Source organism: Crinia signifera, chromosome 19 (genome assembly GCF_055691185.1).
Source record: "Crinia signifera chromosome 19, ASM5569118v1, whole genome shotgun sequence".
Classification (NCBI taxonomy): Eukaryota; Metazoa; Chordata; class Amphibia; order Anura; family Myobatrachidae; genus Crinia; species Crinia signifera.
In genome coordinates, this window is record NC_139226.1 from 30,138,002 (window position 1) to 30,164,712 (window position 26,711).

At 46.2% G+C, this 26,711-nt stretch overlaps 2 protein-coding genes across 7 annotated transcripts in view; one reads left to right on the forward strand and one right to left on the reverse strand.

The window, feature by feature from the left end:
• Nucleotides 1–16,889, forward strand: part of PPFIA3 (PPFI scaffold protein A3) — a 99,165-nt gene extending 82,276 nt beyond the window's left edge. For 4 of the 6 annotated variants that reach the window (XM_083162266.1, XM_083162271.1, XM_083162269.1 and 1 more), the window contains one exon: nt 8,880–16,889. The gene's annotated coding sequence lies outside the window, so the exon portion shown is untranslated. Of the gene's footprint in view, nt 1–7,576; nt 7,590–8,879 lie in introns of all 6 variants that reach the window. The other 2 variants (XM_083162267.1, XM_083162268.1) reach the window with 2 other exon arrangements.
• Nucleotides 16,890–18,726: 1,837 nt separating this feature from the next.
• On the reverse strand, nt 18,727–25,016 carry LOC146041775 (G1/S-specific cyclin-D1-like). Its single transcript, XM_083161677.1, has 5 exons — nt 24,785–25,016; nt 22,565–22,780; nt 21,544–21,703; nt 21,274–21,422; nt 18,727–20,219 (listed from the first exon to the last, which is right to left on the reverse strand). The coding sequence occupies exons 1-5, from the start codon at nt 24,980–24,982 to the stop codon at nt 20,070–20,072; spliced, it is 873 nt and encodes a 290-aa protein (XP_083017803.1). The 5' UTR covers nt 24,983–25,016; the 3' UTR covers nt 18,727–20,069.
• Between the last annotated feature and the right edge of the window lie 1,695 nt (nt 25,017–26,711).

A 26,711-nucleotide genomic window follows, 5' to 3' on the forward strand; every position in this document is an offset into this window, starting at 1 on the left:
TGGATTTTAGTCCCTAACTTTTAAACTAAAGGTTGGAGGATGGCAAAGACTAAGCCGCTACCAACACGCCAGCCCAGTCAACTTGATAAACGTAAAAAACTGCAGGAGGGGTTCACCACCGCCTCCTAATGGCACAACCTGCATCGTGAGGGTCTCACCACCCCCTAACCTGGCTGAGCCCTTAGCGGACGGTCCCGCAGGGGAACGCCCCCTGTCCACCCGCACGGGAAGGACCACCCGCCGTCCTACGAAGGGGATGGTGCCCCACGATGACCGCTTGTGCCCCCCTTTGACCGCTGGCTGGTAGCGACTTCCCGCCATGCTGGCTGGAAAGCCACAAAATAGAACTCTTTGCAGAACCGCTCCTGCAAAGCACCAAAATTACTCACAGGGATAAACCATCCCTCTAGTGAGCCCGTTCATGGGGAGGGAGGGAGGGCTTCAAAATGGCAAAAAGAAGGATGAGGTCACATGATCATCTGGCCCTATATAACCTTTGCCTGGCTACTCCCCCTAACCCCCTGATAGGTCAGTGCCTGCATCACCCGCTTGTATCCAGGCAGAAACCAGCCTAAGCTTTTTTCTATCTTGCTGAACTTTCTGTGAACCTAAGTCAGGGCTCTTATATGGATTTCTGGCTTATGCAGCCCTTACCCACTCTAAGTAGCCCATACCTTAAAATACCTTTACATTATTTAAACGAAAAACCCTTAATTAAAATAATTGAGACGACACCAAATAAATCACGCTGACAAGAAATAACCACACTGACACCGAGAATTAAATTTAAAAAGGTCAGAGGAATGTTTATTGAAGACCTTGTAACTAAACTAGAAAAATTTGGGTTTGAATTTGGATTTTAGTCCCTAACTTTTAAACTAAAGGTTGGAGGATGGCAAAGACTAAGCCGCTACCAACACGCCAGCCCAGTCAACTTGATAAACGTAAAAAACTGCAGGAGGGGTTCACCACCGCCTCCTAATGGCACAACCTGCATCGTGAGGGTCTCACCACCCCCTAACCTGGCTGAGCCCTTAGCGGACGGTCCCGCAGGGGAACGCCCCCTGTCCACCCGCACGGGAAGGACCACCCGCCGTCCTACGAAGGGGATGGTGCCCCACGATGACCGCTTGTGCCCCCCTTTGACCGCTGGCTGGTAGCGACTTCCCGCCACCACAAGGTTGACTAACCGCAGCCGCCATCCCCAAGAAAAACTTCGAAGAACCTCAAAAAACCTAAACCACTATTCAAGCCCACAACCGGTAGATGTCCTCCAAAAACATGCAGTTTCCCGCAAGGGAAAGATGCACCCCGTCCTCTCTATAGTACCTAACATTATCTAGCACCAATGAGGGATGCCTTACCACCCTACCCCCCATAGCTCTAACAAAGACTCCTATGGCAGAGTTCACCTTCTTCCTTGCCTTTTCAATGGCTGAGGTCCGAACAGCACCCCGCCAATGAAACCGAGGGATAATCTCAGACCAGACTATCCTCACCTCCGGCCAATGTGCCTTGACGGCCACCAAATCGGACTTAATACTTAAAATCAAGTCGATTCCCTTGACCACACCCATGTCATTGCCGCCCAAGTGGATGACCAGCCACTGGGGACGCCCCCAACTCCTCTCATGCCTGAAAAGCTCGTTCAAGAACTCGCCCCAGCGCATGCCTCTCACACCTATCCACCTGACCGTCCTGTCTCCTAAATAATCATGCGACCTCCTTCCCATTGGGTGCCTCCCTGCCCAATAAATGAAGGAATGGCCAATGAGCCATATTTCCCCCGAGGATTCCATTGCAACTGAAAAAAGAAGAATCCCTACCGTCAGTAACTTATCAATATTACAAAACTTAAATAATCAACCCATGTGAAGGAGAAAACTTAAAAAACCTCCCGTGGACCTTGGTTTGCCAATTGAATTAAGGCCCCCTCGGAGGAAAAAGTAAAAACAACCTTCACACCCACGATTTCTGAACGCTGTCGTTCAAAAACCGGGAGTAAACTTCGTTTTAGGGTTGGCGCAACAGGCGCAACTACAATTTATCTAATCTAACATAACTCTTATACGCATCAGACTTCCACCGGCCTAGCGCCTGGATCGCCCCTGGGGACAACCCAGCTGCCGCAGCCTGTGTAGCTGACCCAATCCGAAAGGAATGGGTACCATACTCTTGAGGCGGGAGCCCCAACACACTCAAACAGCGCTTTAACACAGCTGCAAACTGAAATTTAGAAAGCGCGGACTTATCAACGTGCAATAAAAACTGCCCCCCAACCCCTACTGGTCGGATCCCCAAGTAAGACTGAACCAACTGAACTGGGCAAATCTCCGCGTCATTGTGCGTTTGCAAGATAACCCACTTACCTCTCCCAGCCTGGTCCGTCTTGGATCTAGCTATCTTGCAGCACACGCTATCGCTGCGAAGTTGCACCTCGCTGCTAAGCAACCCAGACTTACCATCCGTCTTACTCTTGGCAACCAGCTCGCTGACCCTAAAAGCCCCAAAAAATGCCAAAACAAACGCAGTGCGAAAAAGCAGTATCTCGTATTCAGACTCGCCAACTTCCGCTAAAACCCTAACCAGATCCTTTAATAATGCTAAGTCAATGGGCCTCCTTGAATCCTTCCCCGCCGGAAAAGCCCTAGCCCACCCTTTCATAGCCTTTTTTAGGACAAAAGACCGAGTGGGGTCTTCCTGCCCCCGTATCCGCGAATGGAAAGCAATGCCCGCAAGGGCAGCGGACATGGCCCCTTTTGCCCTCCCTGCCTTGAAGTGTTCCCAGGCAAAAACACATAACCTATCCTCCAAGGACTCACCTTCCTGACCATACCTGCTCAGAAAAGCCTGCCAATCCCTCCAAGCCGCATCATAAGCCTTCTGCGTGGAAGGCGCCAGTGCATTTCTGGCCAATCCCACTATACCGGCTCGATAATCTGCCAGATATAAGGTGGGCAAGGTAAGCCTACATCCGATGCTTCCGGCACCAACTCTCTAAACTTGTCCCACTGAAAACGGGACAGGGCATCCGCTATCTTGTTATCTATGCCCGGGACGTGACAAGCCGAGAAAACCACATTAAAGCGCAGACACTGCAAGACCAAATGCCTAAGTAACCGCAAGGCCAGAGGGCATGAAGTCCTTTGATTGTTAATGGTGTGGACGACACCCATGTTGTCACATCTGAAAACAACCTGCTTGTCCGCCAACTCCCGGGCCCATAACTCTAAGGCTACCACTATTGGGAACAATTCCAGCAGCAGTAAATTCCTGGTGAAACCCCTATCCACCCATGATTCCGGCCACCCCTCGGCACACCATTCAACTCCAAAGAAAGCACCAAAACCTACACTGCCCGATGCGTCGGTGAAAAGCTGTAACGCACTATTAAAGCAAGGAGGGGACGGCCATAACACCACCCTGTTAAATGACTGCAAAAAGGTAGACCAAGTCCGCAGATCGTCCTTGATCTCCTTAGACAGGTACACTGAATGATGCTGCCTGGCGACCCCTGCCGTCGCCCGCTCCAACTTTCTGCTGAAAGCTCGGCCCATTGGGATAATCCTGCATGCAAAGTTAAAGCACCCCAGCAAAGACTGAATTTGCTTTAGCCTCACCTTCCTTTTTTCCAGACAATCCTGAATGAGGCCCAACCATTTATGCACCTTGCTAGCTGGCAAACGACAACAACCCTCCCTTGTATCAATCTCGATCCCCAGGTAACACAGACAGTGTGTGGGCCCCTCCGTCTTCCCTTCTGCAATGGGGACCCCCAACACCCCTAAAACCTGTTCCGTAACTTTCAACAAACTCTCACAGACTGGGCTACCCTCTGGGCCCACAAAGAGGAAATCGTCAAGGTAGTGCGCAATACCCTGACAACCTGAAGCTCTCTGAATGCACCAATGTAGAAAGCAGCTAAACTTTTCAAAATATGCGCAAGATATTGAGCAGCCCATAGGCAAACACCTATCAACAAAAAACTCCCCTTTTAATTTAAAACCCAGAAACCGCAAAGATTCTGGGTGAATCGGGAGCAACCTAAAAGCAGACTCAATATCCACTTTTGCCATTAACGCATTCTGCCCACACCCTTGCACTAAACCAAGCGCCTCCTCAAACAGCTGGTACCTGACCTTGCAGAGCTCCTCAGGTATGGCATCATTAACCGAGGCCCCATGCGGGTGTGAAAGATGCTGAATTAATCTGAACTTTCCAGGGGTGCTTTTGGGAACCACCCCCACTGGGGAAATACATAAATCCTGCAAAGGAGGGGAACTAAAAGGGCCACACATGCGCCCCAGCCTAATCTCAGCATCAACTTTCTCCCTAACAATATGTGGGAAATCCCTAGCAGATTTCAAATTTCTAGCCGCCACTACAAGAACTGAACCCATAACGGGCAACCGAAACCCTGAACTGAAACCCTCCCTTAAAAAACGAGACCCCTCGACATCCGGGTACCCCCTGAGCCACTTAACCAGCTCGGAAACCACAACCGGCGAATACGCCTTACTTGTGACTTCCACCGGCATCCCCGGTGTCAGCTGACTTCCCAGCCGGGGCTGCGGAGCAGTCCTTTGCTGCATGGTTACCACCACAGACTCTGCATGAGTGACGAAAACGACAGTTCGCCCCTCTGGCGCACTTGCCGTCATTGAAAGCGAAGCACTTGCCCTTTCCTACTATCTTAGAGGATGGGGATGCCGCCACTACTGCTTTCTTAGCCACCCCCTCCCCTGGTGGTTTGGTCTGCTGTGTGACCTCTAACCAGACTTCCACGTCCTTGAACCCCATGGGCAAGACTGCATTCCCATCCTGCTTACGGCGAAACTTTTCGTCGTAATCCCTCCACGAGTAGCCTTTTGTTTTTAGGTACATTTCATGTACCAAAAACAAGTACTTAACCACATTGGGATACTCAGCAGGCCTGGTTTCGGCGTAACAGGCCGCAAAAACCAAGAAACCCCTCAACCATTGATGGAAATTCCGAAAAGCATTCTCCCCTATGCCATCAGCCTTCTTTGCCTTATCAAAGGCCTGTCTCATGTCCTCCGTAAGGGTGAACATGTCCACGTATTTCCCTTTCCTAATCTTCTCCCTCATCCTCTTACGGAGGCCCCTAGTCACTGCTGTATTTGCGCAATGCACCATTTCGGTAAACAAAGGGGGGTCCGCAGGAGGTGGCGCAGAACTCGCGACCTTATCCTTACTCGTTGCCTTCGCTACGTGACGCGCAATAAGCCTGGCCAGCTTACGCGGGCGCCGCGGGGAATCCGACCCCCCGCTAGTACTATCGCTAACCGATGAATCACATGAAGAATCAGGAACTGTACACTCACCGGCACCCGATGTCCCCGGAACTTCGTCAGCCGCAACGGCCGACCTGGAAACTGCTGATGTTGACTCCGTTGCCGTCCTTGACTCCTCTCTGACGTCCCGACTTCTCCTTCTGGTCGTCCCCGATGGTGCTGGAATGCTTGTATCCTGTGAACACACAGCTGGGGGGGGGGGGAGAAGACAACAAACCGCCCCTACCTCCTGCCCCCACGGGCGAAGCCAATGGAGGGGGAGGCGGGACCGACACGGTGGCACTGGGTAGGGGACCCCTTGCCATTGGTGGGACCCCTGCTGGAGAAAATACACTCTGCGTCCCTGTAACCCCACCCCCGCCCTGGGGTAATTGCCCACCCTGGCATCTTGGGGATGTCCAGGGACCTGGAGGGGCGAAACCCTGATCCCACCCATACCCGACGGAACTATGAGGGCTGTAAGCCTGAGCCCCCGTGGACCACAGGAGTGGCTGGCTGGTGGGAACACCCTGCAAGCCCGAGGAAAAATGTGGCCCGGCACCTGGGACCGCCTGGTGTCTCCAAGGCGGGATTTGGGGCCACGACCCATAACCCCCCCCCCCCAAAGGAGCCTGGAAATACGGGGAACCCGTGGGGGGCCACTGCCCGTGGAAACCCCCGGCAGGGGCAACCTGGGCAGATAATCCCGAATGAGCCCCTTGCCATGAAGGCGTGGACATTCCTCCCCCCCAAGATGCTATGGGCTGCACCCCTAGGTGAGGGCCCTGCAACTGTACCGATGTTGCCACTGTACTCCTAGAATAGACCATCTGACCCATAGACCCAACCCCGATGGGCATCCCTGATGAAAAAACTACTGGGTTCCATAGAGCATGAACCCCTACCCCCCTCCCAGCACTACCCATGGGATTTACCCCTGGTGCTGCGTATGGCAGGCTCATCCCCCCCAGACCAGCATTCCCTCCAGCCCTCATATCTACATTACCTACGCCTGCAGCAGCTGCTGCTGCAGCCTCTAATGATCCCCTTGCGTTAGACTCCCTTCCCATCCCCATGAAAACCCCGGGGTTCTCCTGCCCGCTTCCCCTCCCCCCACTGCCTGCTTCAAAACCAACATTTATTCCCCCACCAGTAAGAACATCATTGAGGCCTCTCCCCGCAAGGGAAGACACCTCCACATTAGCCCCATCATCCGTGCCCGCAGGCCGCGCGCCTTCTGACGACGCGACCTGATTTACTGGGACGGGAGCAGCCAGGCTCCCCGGCTCCGGCCTTGATGACGCTAGCATCGCGTCAGCCGGCGCCGGGGCCTGCTGTCCTCCCGAAGACGCGCCTGCAGCCTGTATCGCCGCCGCGAGCCCCGCGCCAGCCGGCGCCAAGGCCCGCGGCATGCCCGGGGCCTCCTGTACAACCGGAGCCCCGTCAGCGATACGCGCCGTCGACGCCACGGGTCCCGCGCCATCCGGCGCCAAAGCCCGCGGCGTCCCCACACGCCCGCCCTCCGACTGACTCGCCGCAGCGGGCCTCGCGCCAGCCGGCGCTGAGGCCCGCAACATCACCACCGACCCGTCCGCCGCCTGGGTGTCCGCAGGGACCTCAGGCGCCGGTTCGGAGGCCTCCAGCGTCGCGTCCCTAACGGACGCGACCTGAGGTAAAAGAGGGGCGCTGACACCCGCCGAGGGACCCGGAGACGTCCGGACCTCGGCGGGCACATTCACCAACGGCTCCCCCACGATGGGAACCGCATACCCGATCCCCGGTGCAGCGCTGGCCACGCTCACCGGGCAGTCCAAACTAACAGGTGGCAGCATGAAACCCGACGCCAGGCTCACCACAGGTGAGCCTGTCTGCGAAGAGGCCTCCTGCACCCCAACCACCCTCACCCGTGGCCGGCGGTACCCCGCCGCAGATAACGGCTGGGCCGCCTCCACAAGGCGGCGGGGAGGGGGTGCAGAACGCCTTGGACGGGGCATTATAGACAAAGAATTGTAGTAGCAGATAAAAATATCCTTACCTCAGATCCGCGCAGGAGCACCAGCACTTCAAAATGGCAAAAAGAAGGATGAGGTCACATGATCATCTGGCCCTATATAACCTTTGCCTGGCTACTCCCCCTAACCCCCTGATAGGTCAGTGCCTGCATCACCCGCTTGTATCCAGGCAGAAACCAGCCTAAGCTTTTTTCTATCTTGCTGAACTTTCTGTGAACCTAAGTCAGGGCTCTTATATGGATTTCTGGCTTATGCAGCCCTTACCCACTCTTGTCTTAATGCGGTGAGTGGGGAACAAGGGGAGGGGGAGGAGGAGGTGACTCCGAAGGTGTAAAAACAGCATCTTAACTTCGAACTGTGATGCAGGGGCGATTTGTGTCTAAGACAGCTGAATGCTTTCACATCCCATACCTCAGCATGTGCTTTTAGCCTACATTTATTCCAAAGACCCAGTACACCTATGACAGGGTTGCCGACTTTCTTCTTCTCCTCTCCGGGAGAAGCCGGGAGAGGAGAGATTCAGTAGCCGCTCAGGGGGCGGGGCTTAAGCGTGACATCACCAAGCCCCGCCCCCATGCTGTTAAACCAGCTAATTCATTGATCTCCGTGGAGGGGGCGGGGCTAAAATGACGCGATTGTGTCATTTTAGCTCCGCCCCCTCCTCTGAGACGCGAGGATTGCGGCATTTTAATGCCGCGATCCTGGGGACAGCGGGGGTCCCCCCTGAATCCGGGAGGGTTGCCCACCCTTCCGGGGGGCCGGGAGGGAGCCCCGATTTTCGGGAGACTCCCAGGAAATTCCGGGAGGGTCGGCAACCGTGACCTATGATGAAGGGACGGGATCTGTGTTTGCGGAGGGCTTTTCCCAGGTGCCCCCTGTGGGGATCTAGAATAGTTACAAGATTTTACAAACTTTAACACCGATAATCCCCATACACTATGCCACTTCTCTGGAGGGGAGAACTCACATGTGATCCCGCTTGATCCGCCCGATGTATTGCAAGCAATCCCAGCCAGTATTGTGGGATCCTACAAATCCTTAGTGCAGCCCTTGTAATATCCGCTGAGCACAGGACTGCGCACTGGATCGGAATCAGAGGTGACACACATGCGATTTGACACTTTCCATCCGATTTATCGGACCGATCCGTCGGAATTTGATAAAAGGTGCACAAATCTTAATAACCACTTTAAAAAAAAAAAAATTATAATTTTTCATGGATCTGACATTGTTCAACAAAAAAAAAAAACCTCAGCAAAGAACTGGTTGACAGACAGATACCGCTAAAAACTCTGTTGTGATTGGCTTGCCAGCACTCTTTTTCTTTTATTGTAAATTGTGATAATTATTTTTCCATTTGAACAATGTCATTTGTGGTCCCTTGTCCTGGGTGCGGGATGTGAAAACCATACTTGCATGTGGGGGGGATGGGGGGGCGGTGGCAGGAGGAGTGGAGCCAAATGACTTCCTTGCCCGGGTGACGGAAATCCTAGTTTAAGCCCTGCTCTATATGATATGACCTTTGTAGAGCGCTTTTAATTGCATTTTCTTTTCTCCCACATTTTCCCCCCAGGCCATAATATTAGGGCAATAAGTTCACTGAGGGCACTTTTTTGACATTCATTCACTTCGCCAAAGGGGCTTGGCCAATCAGATTATCTTCGCACTCCAATGCAGGCGCTTCTTGCTCACTTGAACACTGCGTCTTGATGAGGGTAGACTGGAGTAGACGTTACACGGAGAAGTACCCTACAGCAGTTTGCAACCTCCACTTCTGTACATGAATTCAGGAAACGTGCGTCTTACAGGAGGAATAGTGGGAACGTGCACAGGAAACCCATCTTCTCCATATCGTATTTCTTTTCCAGCCCATCCAGTGCTACGGAAGCCTTGTAGGCCCTCTCAAAGTTCAGAAGGTTATGGTCGAGAAGAAACTGTCTTAAAATAATGGGGGGAAATGGTCAATATTTAATATTGGACTTGAGCAATGTATTTTTTTTTCCCTCTGGTTCATTTTGAACTATACGGAGTCCAACCATCTCCCACCCGAATGCCTGGAGATTTGATACAAAGCCATGTTTTAGCTGGTCATTTGGATACGAAAAGGTACTTGATGACTTAAGACCTCGAACCGGTCAATGACCATTTTGCAGTGGTTGGAACCTGGTGCAGGATGACCTTCTACTAGACCACCAGGCTTTTCACCTTCTCCGGTCATCATGCATTACTGACGTCTTAAGACCACGACAATGCCAGGACAGTCCGACAGAGGGATGATCTAACCATGAAATATATTTTATTTATTATTATTTATTCATTTATTTGACACTGCCGGTCATCCTAACACTGCACAAGGTAGAACAATGCACACACAACCATCACCTGTTCTAAAGAGCTTGCCGTTATCGTTTTGGTACTTCTAAAGCAAACCAACGAAGTAGCTCTACTGAACCAAGCTGGGACTCCCAGTCCATTGAATCAGCTAGAAGTTGGTAATCTTACTAGTCATACAAAATTTTGTAGGGTTTACAGATTCTTGTTTACAGGTGAAAAAGAAGCCAGTTACATTGAGTGTTTTTCTTTTTTTTTTTCGTCTTGTATGCTATTTTGTGAGTCCTAAGTGCTTGATATATATGCGGCATTCCAGGTCGAACTTATCATCCAGTTTTTGTTGTACCGGTGCCCTCGTTATTCTCTGTGCCATTGACAAAGGGGTCAATAAGAGTTAGAATTTCACTGCAGAGCACCATACCGGAGCTCCTGCTCTCCGGCTGTGGTTGTGCCGGAGCTCCTGCTCTCTGGCGGTGGTTGTGCCGGAGGTTCTACAGACGAGTCAGAGCTTTGAGTTATTTTACTCTGCCTGAGAGGTGTAGAATTGTGTGATACGGATCCACAATGCCAGGCTGCCCGGCTGGGTTGCTCTTGAAGTGGATAAATGCCTTAAGTCATTAAACCATTATGCTGTAGGAAACTATAGAGAATTTTTTGTTAAAAAAGTAATATTGCAGTATATTCACCATCTTAACATGTACATCGTATTCTTCGAAGCACTCTCTCTGTATGTGGTACTTACATGGCAATTCACAAGGCCTGAGAGAACCAACTGATGGTCCAGAGATTACTGTAAAGAGACAGGTTGTGGCTGTTCCCTCCTCATCTGTGTATTTATTTTGTTTTTGGATTGTGCCAAATTGGAGTAAAATTCTATTGGCGACTAGGGTTAAACATCCACTTTCCGACGCATTTTATCATGTTGTCGCAACCTGATGCAGCAGTCAGGATGTACAAACCATAGCAATGCCAGGGTAATGTCACCAGACCTTCTGTAATGCAGAAAATAATGTTTCAGACATTTCGTTGTTGCCACCGCCTGCGTTGCATGGACCAGAAGACCAATGGTTCGGCCGTTGCAGCCATTCATCTAGTGGTGGTGCACTTTGATGCTGGCAGTCAGATTAGTAATATTATCTGGGCCATATATTGGAGGCCATGCAGAGTTGAATGGCAGTCAGGTGTAATCGTATCCCCAGATGCAGTACTTTATACGTCTGTACGATCCCTTACACGATCTGTGCACTTTGTTTCATAGCCAATAAAGTTATTGTCAATGTCTGTACAAGTGCCCCTCCCCCTTATCCTTGGTGCAATCGATCCATCTGAAAATGGGTGTATGTTCACGTGGGCCTAAAGTACCGCCAACATGACCTCGGCATACCCGTGCTAAACTTTGTCCACCTTACCCTCCGATCAAAATTACCACCCAGTTACCCTCCTTTATACACATGTGTAGTGTTCATTCTAGCACCCGCTATCTTTGAAAACCCATGCAATTCCTCTTCGCTGCCTGGGGTGTCGCTGTCTGCTGTAGTGCTTCTAGCACAGTGTGGTCTGTATATCAGCACTGATATGCATCAGTGGTATCACTGATATATGCTAGAAACACCACAGCAGACAGCGACACCCCAGGCAGGGAAGAGGAACTGCATGGGTTTTCAAAGATAGCGGGTGCTAGAATGAACACTACATGTGCAGATGTGATTTCATTGTCCTATAATGCATCATTGACCATAGTTGCACACGCTTCGCTCTGGAGCACATGCCGTTTGAACACACGCAAGATAAACAGATGAAAATGACTTGCATTCAACTTTGCATGAGCCCTAAAAAGACACGTCAGTGGTATCCTTGTGTTGCGTATTACCGTCCTGAATCATGTTTCTAAGTAAATAAGAAGCAACTGAGTACCGTAATACTCGTGCCGCACTGCAGGTGGGGCAGATGTAACATCCCAGAAGAGTTTTATATTTGGGCGGGGTGTGTTCAAACTGAATTCTAAGTTGCAGTGTAAAAATAAAGCAGTCTAACACTTGTGGACTACATGCAAAAGCAGCCAGTATTTACCCTGAACAGAAACAATGTAACACTTTTGATTCAGACACAAAGGTACTTGCTTTTACGATTTACTTCCGAACATGAATCAGGCTTCCAGCCCGGAACAGGAAAAGCTTTGGCGCACACACACTATTGCAGCTGGGTATGGCTCATTGGATAGACAGCAACTAGCTCAACAAGCATTAGGTTGACACAACTAGGTCGACATGCATGAAGGTTGACATGGGGTTAAGTTGATCGGGTCATTAGGTCGACACAAGCCTTAGGTCTACATGGGGAAGGTCGACAGCCAGAAGGTCAACATGGGGTTTGGATCGAATTTCGTCGTCGTGGACACTAAAAAAGTGCACCTAGTCCCCTCGCATGGCTTGCAACGCTCGCCATGCTTCGGGCACGGTGCATCGCTACTCTTGGCGCACTATTTTATTCTCCCACCGCGCCCTTGTGGATGGTAGAGCATGAAATACCGCCTGTCGGCACATGCCTGCCAAAAAAATAGTGTCGACCTTCAGTCTCATCGACCGAATGCTTGTGGACCAAGTGACCGTGCCCCGTTGCAGCTGTATCACAGAATGTGTTTCCCTGTCGAGTCTTCCCCAACAAGAGAATACGGATATAGGGCTTTGCCCTTCCACTGCTCCAGGTACTGAGTGCAGGAACGCAATGAACTGGAATCTTTTAGTAGTTGTAAAAAAAAAAAAAAAGTGACATTCGTTCTTGTCTGTTATTCGCTGCATCTTTTTTTCATTCATTTTATTATGGAACAAAAATTCTAAAAGCCATAGAAATGTATTTTTTTTTCAACGTGGGTAAAAATAATTATTTTATTACTTTGTACATTATTATATATTTTTTATTTCTAAATATAAGGTTTTTTTTGTTGTTGTTTTAATGTATGTTTTAAATGTGTACCTTTATTTTAACTCCTCCGTTGCCCTGGTGACACAGGATTCCTGTGAAGTGGATGGGGTTAAGTGTTAGACTGGTTTTAATTTGCACTATTTGTCAATGGGGCATTGCTGGATTCACACTTCCCACAATGACCAAAGACCCTTTTGCAGTACATGAGTCCACTACAACAAAGTCTTATACCTAGTTCTGATTGGTCGTCCTCCCTGACCGTTACATTCTAATTGTCCCACTAGTCCGCTTACTAACTTCTGATTCATTTATAATCTTCCGATTGGGAAATAAAAAAGTAAAAACATGTCGTTGATCGACAGCTGCCATCATTATATAGCAGAAGATATCTTATTTCCTGCATGCAGTAAGTAATTGAATGTTAGTGATGACCTGACGACAGTGGTCATGTGACCATCATGCGCTGCACCCTGCAGTACTGTTTGCTGCCCTTCACATTTTGGGCCTGGTTCAATACAGCACGCAATTGGCAAAAATGACAGGTGGCGACCCGGCTGCCTGGCATCAGGAGTTGTACTTTTGCAAAACCACAAAATTACCATTCATCCTGAACCAGCCTATCATACACAATCCTTGCTGATCCTATTCTTCCGGGTTTTCTAATATGCCCTCACAGAGGAACTGTAGAGATTTTTGTCGGCAGGATCATGAAAAAGCCGCAGGGTTTATCCCACAGCCATGAAGATTCCCCTATTGCCCGGGGTACAAATCCGTTGTGGCAATATCTATTTTTCGCAATCCCAGATTAAGTCTAAAAAATACAAAAAATTATCAGTATCAGAACTCTAAATAAAGGCTCTAAATTCGCCCCAAACTAATTTTTTTTTTACTAATTTATGTATCCTTTATTTTTACCTAAAAATTAGGGTACTTGTTTCCTAGCACGGCGCCCGTTGGGTCCCATCGCATACCTTAACTTAAGGTATGCGATGGGACCCGACTGACCCGATTTCGGGCTTTTTAACAGCTTTCCCGACAATGTAAAAATCTGGTCCATCGACCGACCCGATTTTACATTGTATGTAATGTTAAATGGCCGTTTAAAATCGGGTCCATCACATGCCATTATAATGCGATGGACCCGATTTTTCATTGTATAGCCACCCAGATGGGTAATTTGTATGTCAAATGCCCCCCCAACGCCACCCCACGATGAACGCCAACCCGTGTGGCAAGTGCAGCGAGCCCGCGAGGGGCGGCGGTACGCGTCCTCCGACCTTTTCATACCCCCACTATCCACGTCGGCGTGGAGTTGATTTTATATAGTGTGTCGAGCGCAGCCACCGGGGGCCAAATCATTTGAATTAATCAAATTAATCGTAGTAATACCCATGGTAAAAAAAAATTTAAAAATGGTTGCGAAGTCTGTAGGGATTTTAAAAATCTAATTTTCTTTTTTTTTTTAGGAAACCATGTGCCTATATTATTTATTCTGAACAGAAACACAATTATTATTATCGATGCTTTAACCAGATTTTTTTTCTAAATGGAAATTTTTCATATTTTCATCAAAATTTTAACAATTAAGCCTGCAGCAGAGGCGCTTCTTGGGAGACTAGGAGGCCCAAGTGAAGACACCATCTGGACTGCCTCCTTTTGAGCCAGAAGTACTGTAGACTCTGGGCACTAAGAGCTAAGTGCTGTAGACTGTGGGCACTAAGGGACCCTAGCTCTGTCCCAGAGTCTGTGCATGCAAGGTCTCCGGTAAAATGGTGCAGCAGACATTTCCCAGTGATTTTCTTACTGTGCATGTACAAAACACCATGAAAATGGAAATGCTCCATTTTTGCAGTTATTTCTGCTGCTGCTATCGAGGGTAAGTATCGAAAAAACAAGGTGTGCAGAGTATGGGCCTCTATTGACCCTGCAAGACCATCCATTCAACAAAACTCCACATACTGTAGACATCACAGAGTCCCTAGAATATCCTTAGGCCAACTGGTGGATTATTTGGTTTGTGCCACAAAATTTGCGACCACCATGATCTATATTTTTCTAGTCATTGATGTGTACGGTGTCATCGCCGCACAGTGCCGATCAATGACGAAAACATTGAAATAGGGATGTACAAGTGAGAAAATGCAAATGTGAAAGTAAAAGGTAGGGAGGGCCCTGCACACGATAGCGTTTCCAATCTGATGGCTCTTGGTAACATTCGAAAGAGCTTTGCATAGACGAGCCAACACACCTTGTCAATCCTAACAGACGAGCCAACACACCTTGTCATTCCTGACAGACGAGCCAACATACCTTGTCATTCCTGACAGACGAGCCAACATACCTTGTCATTCCTGACAGAATTTACCATTCTATAAACCTGCAAAGGATAACAAGCATTCTGGGAAAGGTGATTTGGAAAATACTTATTTTTACATGAATTGATTGTATCTTCACAATGAGTGTGGAACTGCCTTACAGTTGTCATATGTTTTATGTGTGTATCATCTTGTGCATTAAGTCTTGTCCATGTGTATATATGGCAGTGCTAATAGGACAATGACACATGTATAGCTCAGAATTATATACTCCTTTTCAGGGTTAGAATTAATTATTATTATTATTTTTGAGTATGTATGCAAACATGTGATGGTAATGTGACCAAATTGCCAATTAGTATATTCATTAACAAAAACCAAATGATCTGGAAGTTTATCTGTTGCCTACACAGCGCGGTGGCAGGAGGGTGTGTTAGTTGTTGAGCTGTTCTTGTATGAGGACAAAATATGGGAGCTGGAGGCATTTCTGAATCAAAAGTTACCTCAGAGGGAGCCATTTTGTGAGCTATATTGTAGGGAACCATTTTGTGAGCTACTTTAGTAAAGTGGAAAAAAAATTCGGGGAAGAGAATCTCTATAATTTAACCTGTTTTACATTCCGCGTACTGTTATTATTACTAACATTTATGTATAGTCCCGCAGCAAGTAACACAATTACATATACAGTGTGTGTGTATATATATATATATATATATATATATATATATATGTATATATATATATACACACACACACACACACATAATTGCATGTATATGCGTTTTTATATCTGTCCTACTCCTACCACTTTTTTAACCAAACACCCATGTCTGACACTGTTCAAACGCGGGTTAGTGAGCCTCTTGGGGAGGGAATGAAACAAGAGGGGAGAGGGCCCTGCCCACGAGCACTTACACACTAAATGGAAGGGGACGTGTTGGTTGGGGGGGGGGGGGCACAAGTATGGAATAGGTAGAGGCCCAGTAATGCTGTGTGGGCACCAGATATACTTTTTCTTCCTAGCAAAGAGAGTGAATAGGGCTCATTCAGTTATCATTTGTTTAGTGCAGTAAGTTGATGGGGATTATTTTTTATTTAATCATATCTGTTTATATATCTTTTACGTGTTTTCCATTTTATTGGTCAAACACTACAAAGAATATGTATATGTTTACTTAGAAAAAGGGGTTTGCGATAGCTTATTGGTAATGAGAATGAATGGCTTTGGATAATGTACAAAAGAACAGCCCCATTATCATCACAATTCTTCTGCTTGCTGCCACCAAAATCATGCTGTAAAGGTTTGGCGCAGTGACGGACAGCCAATCAATGCCTGTGTAAAGGTGCGCCCTTCTCACATTCCTCCCTCAGACTTCTGCTCCCAACTATTATTGTAAAAAGTTACTCCTAAACTAGACGAGCGTCCAGTCATTCATCCTTTTCCTAGACCTGAAAAATATGGTGGGGAGGGGGGGGGGGGGGGGGGGGGGCTGTGGGAATTCTGTATAATTGCAGTCCATTTATTCTTGTGGAATGTTGCCTCTTACCGCAGGGCCTGGGGGTGCCGCCAATTGTATAATAAATGCTGTATTTATTTGTATATCTTAGTCGTGTTGATATGTGTAAATGATCTTGGAATGTTTTTTTTTTATTTTTTTTATTTTGTGCATGGTTAAAATCTTTCTAAAAAACTAAATTTAAAAAAAAAAAATAGAAAAGCTGTTGCAAGGCAAGATCGTGACAAAATATGTTTTTTTAAATTGATTTTTATTTTGTGAGACAGAAGAGGGTTTTTTATTTTATTATTTTATTTTTTTTGTAACTATTTTCTTTTACCAATGTCTTGCAACTAAAGAATATTTAAACTATGTATGAATGATGTGCTGGAAAAAAATGTTCAAAAAATATTGTGAAAAATTTATCATGGTCTTGTTTATTTTTTGGTTTATTTTTTTATCTTGTAATTTCAGTTGCAATAAAGCATTCTCAGTGGAATCAAGTTTATTAAACTTTTACTTCCATAACTAAGACTTTTTCTTTTAAAGGGTAAAAAATAAAATGCTAATTATGAGGTACTGATGATTTCTCAATTTCCAACATTTGCTCAGTGGTGTAGCTAGGTGCCACGGTGCCCGGAGCAAGGGCGTGGCTCTTGCGCGGCAAAAAGGGGTCCTAACATTATACCAGACAACGTAATGCTCATTGCACATTTTATCGGACTTTGTAATACCCATTACACATAAAGCCACATGCCGTAATGCCAATTACACATATGGCCACACATGATGCCCATTACATACTATATAACAAACCGTAATGCCCATTACATACTATATAACAAACCATAATGCCTATTACATACTATATAACAAACCGTAATGCCCATTACATACTATATAACAAACCATAATGCCTATTACATACTATATAACAAACCGTAATGCCCATTACACATCTGACACATAAGTGCCACTTACCTACATGCTCATTGCTAGGAACTTCGGTACTTATGTAGTACCCAGGCGCCCACTAAGCAAATAACTTAGTGGGCGATTCTGCATAAGAAAATCTCATTGCATGCGGTTTTTTTACATGCGATTTTCCTGTAATTTATTCACTGCTCTCTGGCCTTGGGCGGTGCGATGAGATTGCATCGCATGTGACTGCATCGCACCTCCCGCAAAATCGCATGCGATTTTATAGGGTGCGATGCCATTTAATGTAGTATACACTTGCATGACATCCAATGGGACTTAGGCACCCCCCCCCCCCCACTATCCACGCCACCCCGAAGCGTGAGCGCAGCATAATGCGTCCTCCCGACTTTTTCATACCCCCACTATCCACGTCGACATGGAGTTCATTGGAGCCCAAAGCATGGCGAGCGCAGCGAATTACGTTACATGTATTCCGTGGGGCTCGCTGCGCTCTCCACACTATATAAAATCAGCTCCACGCCGACGTGGATAGTGGGGGTATGAAAAGGTCGGGAGGATGCGTTCCGCTACCTGCGCCACGCTTCGGGGTGGTGTGGATAGTGGGGGGGGGGGGGGTGATTTCACTATGGTGCCGTGCGTATTGAAATTGGGCGCCCGGCTACTACATAAGTACCAGAACTTCATGCTCGATGCCAAGGGGCTTCATGCTCCATGCCAAGGGGGACTGAAATAGCTTGATGCCAAGGGGGACTGAAATTGCTCATTGCCAAGGGGGACCCCCTCCCCACCCGCTCCCTGCTCTGCCCAGCTGAGCTGCTCCTGTCCAGAGCTATTTTCAATTAAGACTCCCGCTGGACAGCTAGCCAATAGGCGCTTGCGGTCCAGCAGCCATCAATGCTGCTTCTGATTGGCTGCTGGACCACGAGCGCCCATTGGCTAGCGGTCCACCGAGAGACTTAATAGCAGCGGACAGGGCAGCTGAGCTCAGCCGGGCAGAGCAGGGAGCGGGCTGCTTGGGCTCCGCCCTCCCTATGCCCCTGCATTTGGTTAATCAGTCATTTTATCCCCGGGAAAGGTCTTTCTACAACATCCAAAGGGGTCGTGTAAATTGAATATCTGCTACTTACAGTGGGGGAGATACTCTAAGAATCTCCGCCCCCCTTCGCATTTATAATTATCGCATATGTTCTAACATATGCGATAATTATAGCAAAGGACAGCTCTTGCGTTAAGCACTGTCCTTTGCGGTGAGAGTCGCCGGTTCCCAGCAGGTCCCGGCGGCCCTTTATCTCCATCCACTTTAACTCTTCAATCAGTCCCTAGTGTATTCGCGCCGGGGGCCGATGGTGCGGCTTTTTTGCATGCTACACTCATAGCCAGATAAAACACCAAAGTATTACAGACTTCGCTGACATATTTTATTAAAAAGAATTCAACATAACATTCCAAAAAAAATTTTTTTTTATTTACAACACATTCTTAACATAAAATTTGTAAGAGAATTATTCCTCCTATAAAGTGCAAATATATTAAGTATTTCCTTTCAGATGAATGTTTTCATGTGACAATTACCCAACAAACCAAAATAAATACAGTTCAAGTGTAAAAAGAACATAAATATATCAATGCATGAATTAAATAAAATACAAAATAAGATAAATAATCATAAGACAGCGTACAGCACACTACAAAACCATCCAAATAGATCATAACTTGGTGTAACTTGGGTTTATTGTTAACGTAGTTGTAGGTTTCTTAATTTTCTTTTGCATAAAGCGGATACTCAAAATTCACCGTAAGACGCAAATGTTCTGAATTAAATGTGCGCTGCAGCTTTCAAAAAATAAATAACGGTTTAAATAAAGCATAAATGTCAAAATTACGATCAAGCACATTAAATAAAATGTATATGCTAACAAATAAATATTAAATGAAATAAATTAACAGTAAAAAAAAAAATCAAATTTAAAAAAAATTTAAGAAATGAGTGTTCGTTGGTTTAATTTTTTGTTTTGTTTGTTCAGTTCTCCCCAGTGAAAATGATTTATAAAGTAGGGGAAGTGATTAGTTTGGTGTGTATTAAAGCACTTCTAATCTAACCATCAGTGTGTGTGCATCCTGAAAGTGCTTTGCACACCACCTAAAACAGTATGTTGGTCATAGACTTTTTCTTTAGCATTTACATTTGTAAATAGTAATTACTATATTTATAAAAAAAAAAAAAATTAAACTAATCACAATACAAATTCTTATAATGTGCCTAGGTGGGAGAACTCCTCCCCTTAGCGGTTAATCAGAAAGTTAGGAATTGCTCAGTGAATGCTGCCATATTTCTGTGGATGCCAGCACCATGTGATAAGTATATAAGTAGGATCAATAAATATTTTTCCATCATCGCATAAACTTAATAAAAGAAGGGTAGAAGACCGTACTGACACTTATGAAATAATAAGTAATTTTTTTCTCTGTGAATGTAGGGAATAAGTCCATACGAACGGATACCGATTACATGGAGAAATAACACAAGTTCCTTATCCTTTTTAGTTTAGCTCCAAGGTAAGTAAATACTAAATAATGCGTCCTCTGGGAACGGGAGTGGGAACTCTACAGCCTTAGATTTACAAATACGTCATTGGCCCCTTAAACAATTTTGGGTAAATTTGCACAGCAATTATATAAGATCTTGTGTTCACGGGAACGACAGAGTCCGGCCCTGGTCACACGGAGTGAGCGTCTCCAGGTGCTTGTGAACAGAATTTATAAGTCGAAGTCCAGGACATCAGTGGGAGTACTGGATCTCTCAATCTCCTCCACAGCCTTGAAGTCCTGGGTCCCGTCTCTATGGGCTTGTTGAAGGCTGGATTCCAAAGACACCTCAATCTGCTCCTGGCACATTCTCAGGATGTTCTAAGATTGGTGATGAAAACAGGTTAGTAGGCTTAAGGGATAGAAACATGTATGTTTCGAAATGTGAAGTGATGGCAAATCGCAATGTTTGTATGCATGCCCTATGGTAGGCATGTCCAAACTGTGGCCCTCCAGCTGCCTTGCCATAGTTTTAGCATTCCCTAATAGCAAAACTGTGGCAAGACATGATGAGACTTGTAGTTTCACAACAACTGGAGGGCCATAGTTTGGACATGCCTGCCTTATGGCATAAAATACAAATCATAACGCATCCAATCACTGCAATGCTGCCGATGGCAACCAAATTCTAGCAAATCCATTATCACCATTCTTACCCAACCCAACCTTGCAGAATCCGATATTCCATTTGCCTAATACAAAGTACATGGGCACTGCCCAGTGCCCATAGTTATAGAACAAGTTCACTGTCCTGAAATGAATGGGACGGACAACGTGTCTGACAGACATGAAGGGGCCACCACGAATACACTGGTAGGGGCCCCAACTTAAGGGGTGTGGTTAGTCAAAACAGAGGGGGTGAGCCAAACAAGAGGGGCTTTGCCAAGCCCTGCCCCCAAAGAATGGGGGGGGGGGGGGCTGTGTCAGACTAGCCACTTTGATTGGAAACAGGGATAGTGTAGTTTCCAAACCAAGCACATCCCTGAAGCTCCCTGAAGGTTACTGACCCTCTGGTAGTAGAGAAACAATGTATAACTTGAGTGCATGGTAAGGAACCTGAAAACTAGAGGATGTCCATGCTTGAGCACAGATTGTATAATCAAACAGAGGTACTGATTGAGTCACCTGATCTTAAACATGGCTATCTGTAAAACATGGACTGTTAGGGTACCCTGAGCACTGAATTTGTAAACCAAATGGGACAACTAACCATTTCTTGTGTCCTTGGAGCTTACGTTCTGTGCTATATACAGTATATATATTACTATACTATATAACACACAGCAGCAATAATTAGCGATCATGGCAGGCCTCACTTCCATTCAATGCTGTACAACGCGGCGTAGATATCAAGTGCGGAAGCCCTTGTACTTACCGGGTCACAGCGGATGGCTTGTGAAAGATACTTTGTTGTTGCCGCACTAGAGTAGGACATCCCCAAATTCTCAGGTCGCAGCCCAGTCACAGCAGCTGCAATACTAGCCGCGGCCACCATAGAAGGGGGTAGTGCAATAAAAGTACAGTCTGCACAGAGGAGGATGAGAAGAACATGTTTGTTATTATACGCCACAAGGGAAATATGAAAACATGACAGGCGGGTAGAGTGCTGGTAAGACCACACACTGATGGTGGCACGGTGACTCACCTGTAGTGCAAAGTGCAATGAAGGTGTCTGCATGCTTCCTGACCTGCTGCACCTTCTCCGCAGGTAGATTCAGCAACGCCAGGAAATGGGGAAGAAAGTCTCGTGGTGTCACAGCCTCCATGTCCCAGTGTAACCGGTTTAACACCAGTAGCTCCATAGACTAGAAGACAAATACAGACACAATAGATTAAATCTCAGACCAGTGCTGCCACTAGGGGGTGTAGCCTCACTGACTTTCTGGGCCAACCAGATGCTTCGACAAAAAAGGGGGTGTGGACAAATGTTGGGGGTGTGGCTGCAGCTTTTTCAAAATTATACAATTTTTGCACTTTGTGCCCAAACCCTCTTGGTACCCATGGAACGAACCGATTAATAGCATGGACCAAACACAGGGAGGAGAACCTATAGTTCTCTTGCATATTGTTAACACCTGTCCAAGTAGACCCTGCCTTGTTTCATATCCTAAACAGATGAATATATTTTAACGAAGAAAAAAAATTCAAGATAAAATGTTCCACCTTCAGACCGCTTTTACTTACTGGCTTCTAAGGGGTAAACTTACTTAGATGGGAGTACTAATGAAGATGGGATGTTGCCATAGCAACCAATCAGATTCTATCTATTGTCTTCTAGATGGTGCTAGATAAATAAGTAGTATCTGACTTCTTCAATAGGACTCTCATCTTAGTAAATTTACCCACTAAGTGTTCTCCAAATGTAATTATAACTTTAACTTCTAGGCTTTCTAACCGAAGCGTTCTATGTGAATAATATATATGATCTTACAGAGTTGCATGTATTTTAGGGCCTTGGATATGCCACAGTCCAGCTCTGCTCTATGCATTGTGCGCAGCTGTAGAAACAACCCCAGCTCAGCACGATCTATGTACAAGGAGCTCCGGAGAAGGGAAGCCGGTTCTCAGAGTGTCACAGTGCGGATCTCAGGGACCTAATCGGCTTCCTATACTAGGTCACATGATCTCATAATATCGGCCAATCAGTGGCCTGGTCCAGCACATACCTGCAGCTCTCGGCCTGTGAAGGAGTAGTCTGAATACATGCACAGGCTTTCCGTGGACACTGGACTGGATTCCTTGAGTTTTGAGGCCAGCAGAAGACACGTTGCGCCCAAAAGCTGCAGCTGCAGTTTCTCTACGGGCACCAGAGACAGGAACCGATCCAGGCAGTTCACAGCTAAAGGGAAGACCTCCTCTCCGCACTGCTGGTCCTCACAGACCTGTCACAAGAGGGGATTTTTTTAAATTCTAAAATAACTGTTGGGGCACATAAAGGAGAACAGGCAGGAATGCAGCTTGCTTAGCAATGACGTATCCAATACACACAAGTCATTCCATTGGGCAGCGATTCCCATCCACAATAACAGTTCAGGTTTTACCGATCTCCATCCAGTTATACTCATTAAGGGTGAGATGTACTAAGCTTGAAAAGTGATAATATAGAGAGTGATAAACCAACATCCAATAAGCTCCCAACTGTCATTTTTTTTAAATCCAACCTGTAACGTGACAGCAGCAGATTGGTGGTTTATCACTGTTTATTTTATCACTTTTCAAGCTTCGAACATCTCACCCGAAGTCACCTGTACTGGAGGATGACTATCCTTAAATCCTGGGACTGTCGGGGGTAAATTTACTAAGATGGGATGTTGCCCATAGCAACTAACCGGATTCTATCTATTATCTTTTAGAAGGTGCTCATTAAAAAAGTGCAATCTGATTGGTTGCTATGGCAATATTCCCTCTTCAATAGAACTCCCATCTTAGTAAATTGATCCCTTAAGGTGCCCATACACACGCAGATTTATCTGCAGATCTGTCTGGTTGGAACAAAAACATGGTTATGGATGAGAGCAAATGACAGTTCACCATTTGCTTGGAAATGCTGGAAAACTGACAAACTGTCACTCATCCATAACCATGTTTTTGTTCCAACCAGCCAGATCTGAAGATAAATCTTACTAGTGTATGGGCACCTTTAGTTTGCCTTGAGGACCGTGGTTGGGAACTCCTAGTATAGATTAATTCCACTACATGGGACGTGGGTTTGGTGTATGCCCTGCGCTGTAGGGATGATGTGTTATGACGGTTACTGTATGTGCAGGTGATGTGCGACACACTGTGATCCTACATGGCATGGACGGACCACTATATCCTATTGTAGAAGTGATTTGTGGTCTACATAAGGGCCCTTATTCAGATCTGATCACAGTACAAATTTGTTTGGAAAATGGGCAAAACCATGTGCGCTGCAGGTGGGGCAGATGTAACATGTGCAGAGAGAGTTCAGTTTGGGATGGGCTGTGTTGAAACTGAAATCTAAATTTCAGTGTAAAAATAATGCAGCCAGTATTTACCCTGCACAGAAGCAAAAATAACCCACACAAATCTAACTATCTATATACATATTTGTTCTCAAAGTGGGCAAAACCATGCTACACTGCAGGTGGGGCAGATGTAACATGTGCAGAGAGAGAGAGTTAGATTTGTGTGAGTTACAGTATTTTGTTTCTGTGCAGGGTAAATACTGACTGCTTTATTTTTACACTGCAATTTAGATTTCAGTTTCAACACACCCCACCCAAATTTAACGCTCTCTACACAAGTTACATCTGCCCCACCTGCAGTGAACATGGGTTTTGCCCATTTTGAGAACAAATTTGTACTGCGATCAGGTCTGAATAAGGGTCAAAATCACAGGATTAAACAAATATAAAATGTTCTATATTCTAACAGATACTGTACATCCATCAACAAATATGTATGTGTTAAAATAGATTTACACAACACACTCCGGGCTCTCAAACATAATATATTAATAGGGGGAAATTTACTAATATGGGAGTTATATTTCACATTGCTATGGGCAGCCAATGAGAATTATTTAGCCCCTTCTAGAAGATAATAGATCGTATCGGATTTGTTGGGCCATAGCAACAGCCCATGTGAAATAGACCTCTCATCTTCAATTTTGGCCTTAGTATCTGAAACAAGGTAAGAACAGTAGAAATCAGGATAACGTGGAATGTAAAAATACTATGTCAAAGTTGTGGGATACGATACTTGTAATGCAAAAAAAAAAAAAAATTGTAATTAATTAATTGGAGTCCTACTTTCATCCCAATAGCAGTATAGTGAGGAAAGGGTTGAATAATGCTAGGAGCCCCATCAAGACAAAACAATAACATGGTCCATAATAGTCACCCAATGACCCAATGTCTTACCTCCAGCATCCAGCTGGTCAGCATTTTCCTCATATAGGGGTGGATATCTTTCTGCACACTTTGGAAGTATGTTGGGGATGGGATGTACCTCTCCTGGGCTGCCAGCAGCCTCTCCAGGACCTGGCTCTGCAGCAGGACAGGATCAGCCAGTGCCCTCAGCTCTCTCTGGCCTTCGCAGCACAGTAAGACGCCCTCCATACTGGTCAGTGTGTTCCTGCTGGCAGCTGATGGCCCCTTGTACAATGGGAGAGAGAGAGAGAGCGGCCCCTTTAAACTTTTTCAGCTTGTCCCTTTAAACTTCAGCCTGATATAGTGAAGGAGTTCTGCTAGCCCCGCCCACTCCTGCTGTCCCCATTTAATGTGCTGCCAATCACAAGTGCAGGTTGTGGATGAGTCTCAGAGGGACTCAGATGGGACCAAAGTTGCTTTTGTCTTTGGCCTATTGTCTTGTCTCTCCAGATACTTCTCAAATGGTGAAACAAGCTGTAATTTATACAGTATATTGTACCAAATGGATAGTTGACATGCAGATTCATACTGCCATTTAAATATGGGCTACAGGACATTAATATATATATGTGTGTGTGTGTGTGTATTTAGATACTGCCTTTAGTTGTTGCACAACTACAAGCATGTCCTAGCGTAGTGATGAAGTTGAAGCATTGCAGCAGCATGGTGTAATGGGACTTGTAGTTTCACAACAGCAATCTTCCTTTCTCCTAAGCGTTGCTTTGTTTTATGCTATTGTTGCTTTTGTGCACTTCCGTTACATACTTAGCCAACAGCACTGGTTTGCTCATAAATAATTTGATTTGGTACTGGGCTACCCATGGCACTTCATTTGGAAACGACTCATTTTGGGCCTACTTCAGGTTGGGGTGCAAAAGCAAACTGCTTCTTTAATGGACAAAACCATGTGCATTACAGGTAGGGTAGATGTAACATGTGCAGAGAGAGTTACATTTGGGTGGGGTGTGATCAAACTGATATCTAAATTGCAGTGTAAAAATAAAGCAGCCAGTATTTACCCTGCACATAAACAAGATAACTCACCCAAATTTAACTCTCTCTGCACGTGTTACATCTGCCCCACCTGCAGTGCACATGGTTTTGTCCATTTAAAGAGTTTGCTTTTGCAATCCAACCTGAATCACCCCCTTTATTTCTTAGTATACACACGGTTAACTTATTTTAAATTGTTTTGGTGTCTTTTAATGGAGAAGTAATCTGATCAATTCTCCCCACCTAAAGCTGTCACTTTCACATCACTTACATATAACATCACATAGCAAGTGATGTTATATGTGAGTTATATAGTGGGAACCAGTTACGCGGCGCTCCTGGTTCCCACTATATAACTCACGGAATTGGTACATCTGTCAGAATGAACTTAGGTCTACAGTCATTAGGTCGACCCCACTAGGTCGACTGGCAGGAAGGTCGACCTGACTTAAGGTCGACATGGGCCAAGGTCGACATGACTTAAGGTCGAATTTGCATAAAGGTCGACATGAGGAAGGTCGACTGGTCATAAGGTCGACATGGGTTTTTCACTGTTTTTTTATCCAAATGTCGACACAGTCGACATGGACACAGTTGGCAATGAGAATCGTACCCTCGCATCGCTTGCTTCGCTCGCAATGCTTCGGGCACGGTGCCTCGCTGCGCTCGGCACACTATTTTATTCTCCCACCACGCCCTAGTGGATGGTAGGGCATGAAATACCGCCTGTCGGCACATGTCGGCTCAAAAAACAGTGAAAAACCCATGTCGACCTTATGACCAGTCGACCTTCCTCATGTCGACCTTTATGCAAATTCGACCTTAAGTCATGTCGACCTTGGCCCATGTCGACCTTAAGTCAGGTCGACCTTCCTGCCAGTCGACCTAGTGGGGTCGACCTAATGACTGTAGACCTAAGTTCATT

Coding starts and splice junctions, on each gene's coding strand:
- LOC146041775 (XM_083161677.1), bottom strand. CDS start 24,982: ATGGAGGGCGTCTTACTGTGCTGCGAAGGCCAGAGAGAGCTGAGGGCA. Junction 22,781..24,784: donor TGACCAGCTGGATGCTGGAG/GTAAGACATTGG, acceptor CTCTTGTGACAG/GTCTGTGAGGACCAGCAGTG. Junction 20,220..21,273: donor AAGCCATCCGCTGTGACCCG/GTAAGTACAAGG, acceptor CACCAATCTTAG/AACATCCTGAGAATGTGCCA.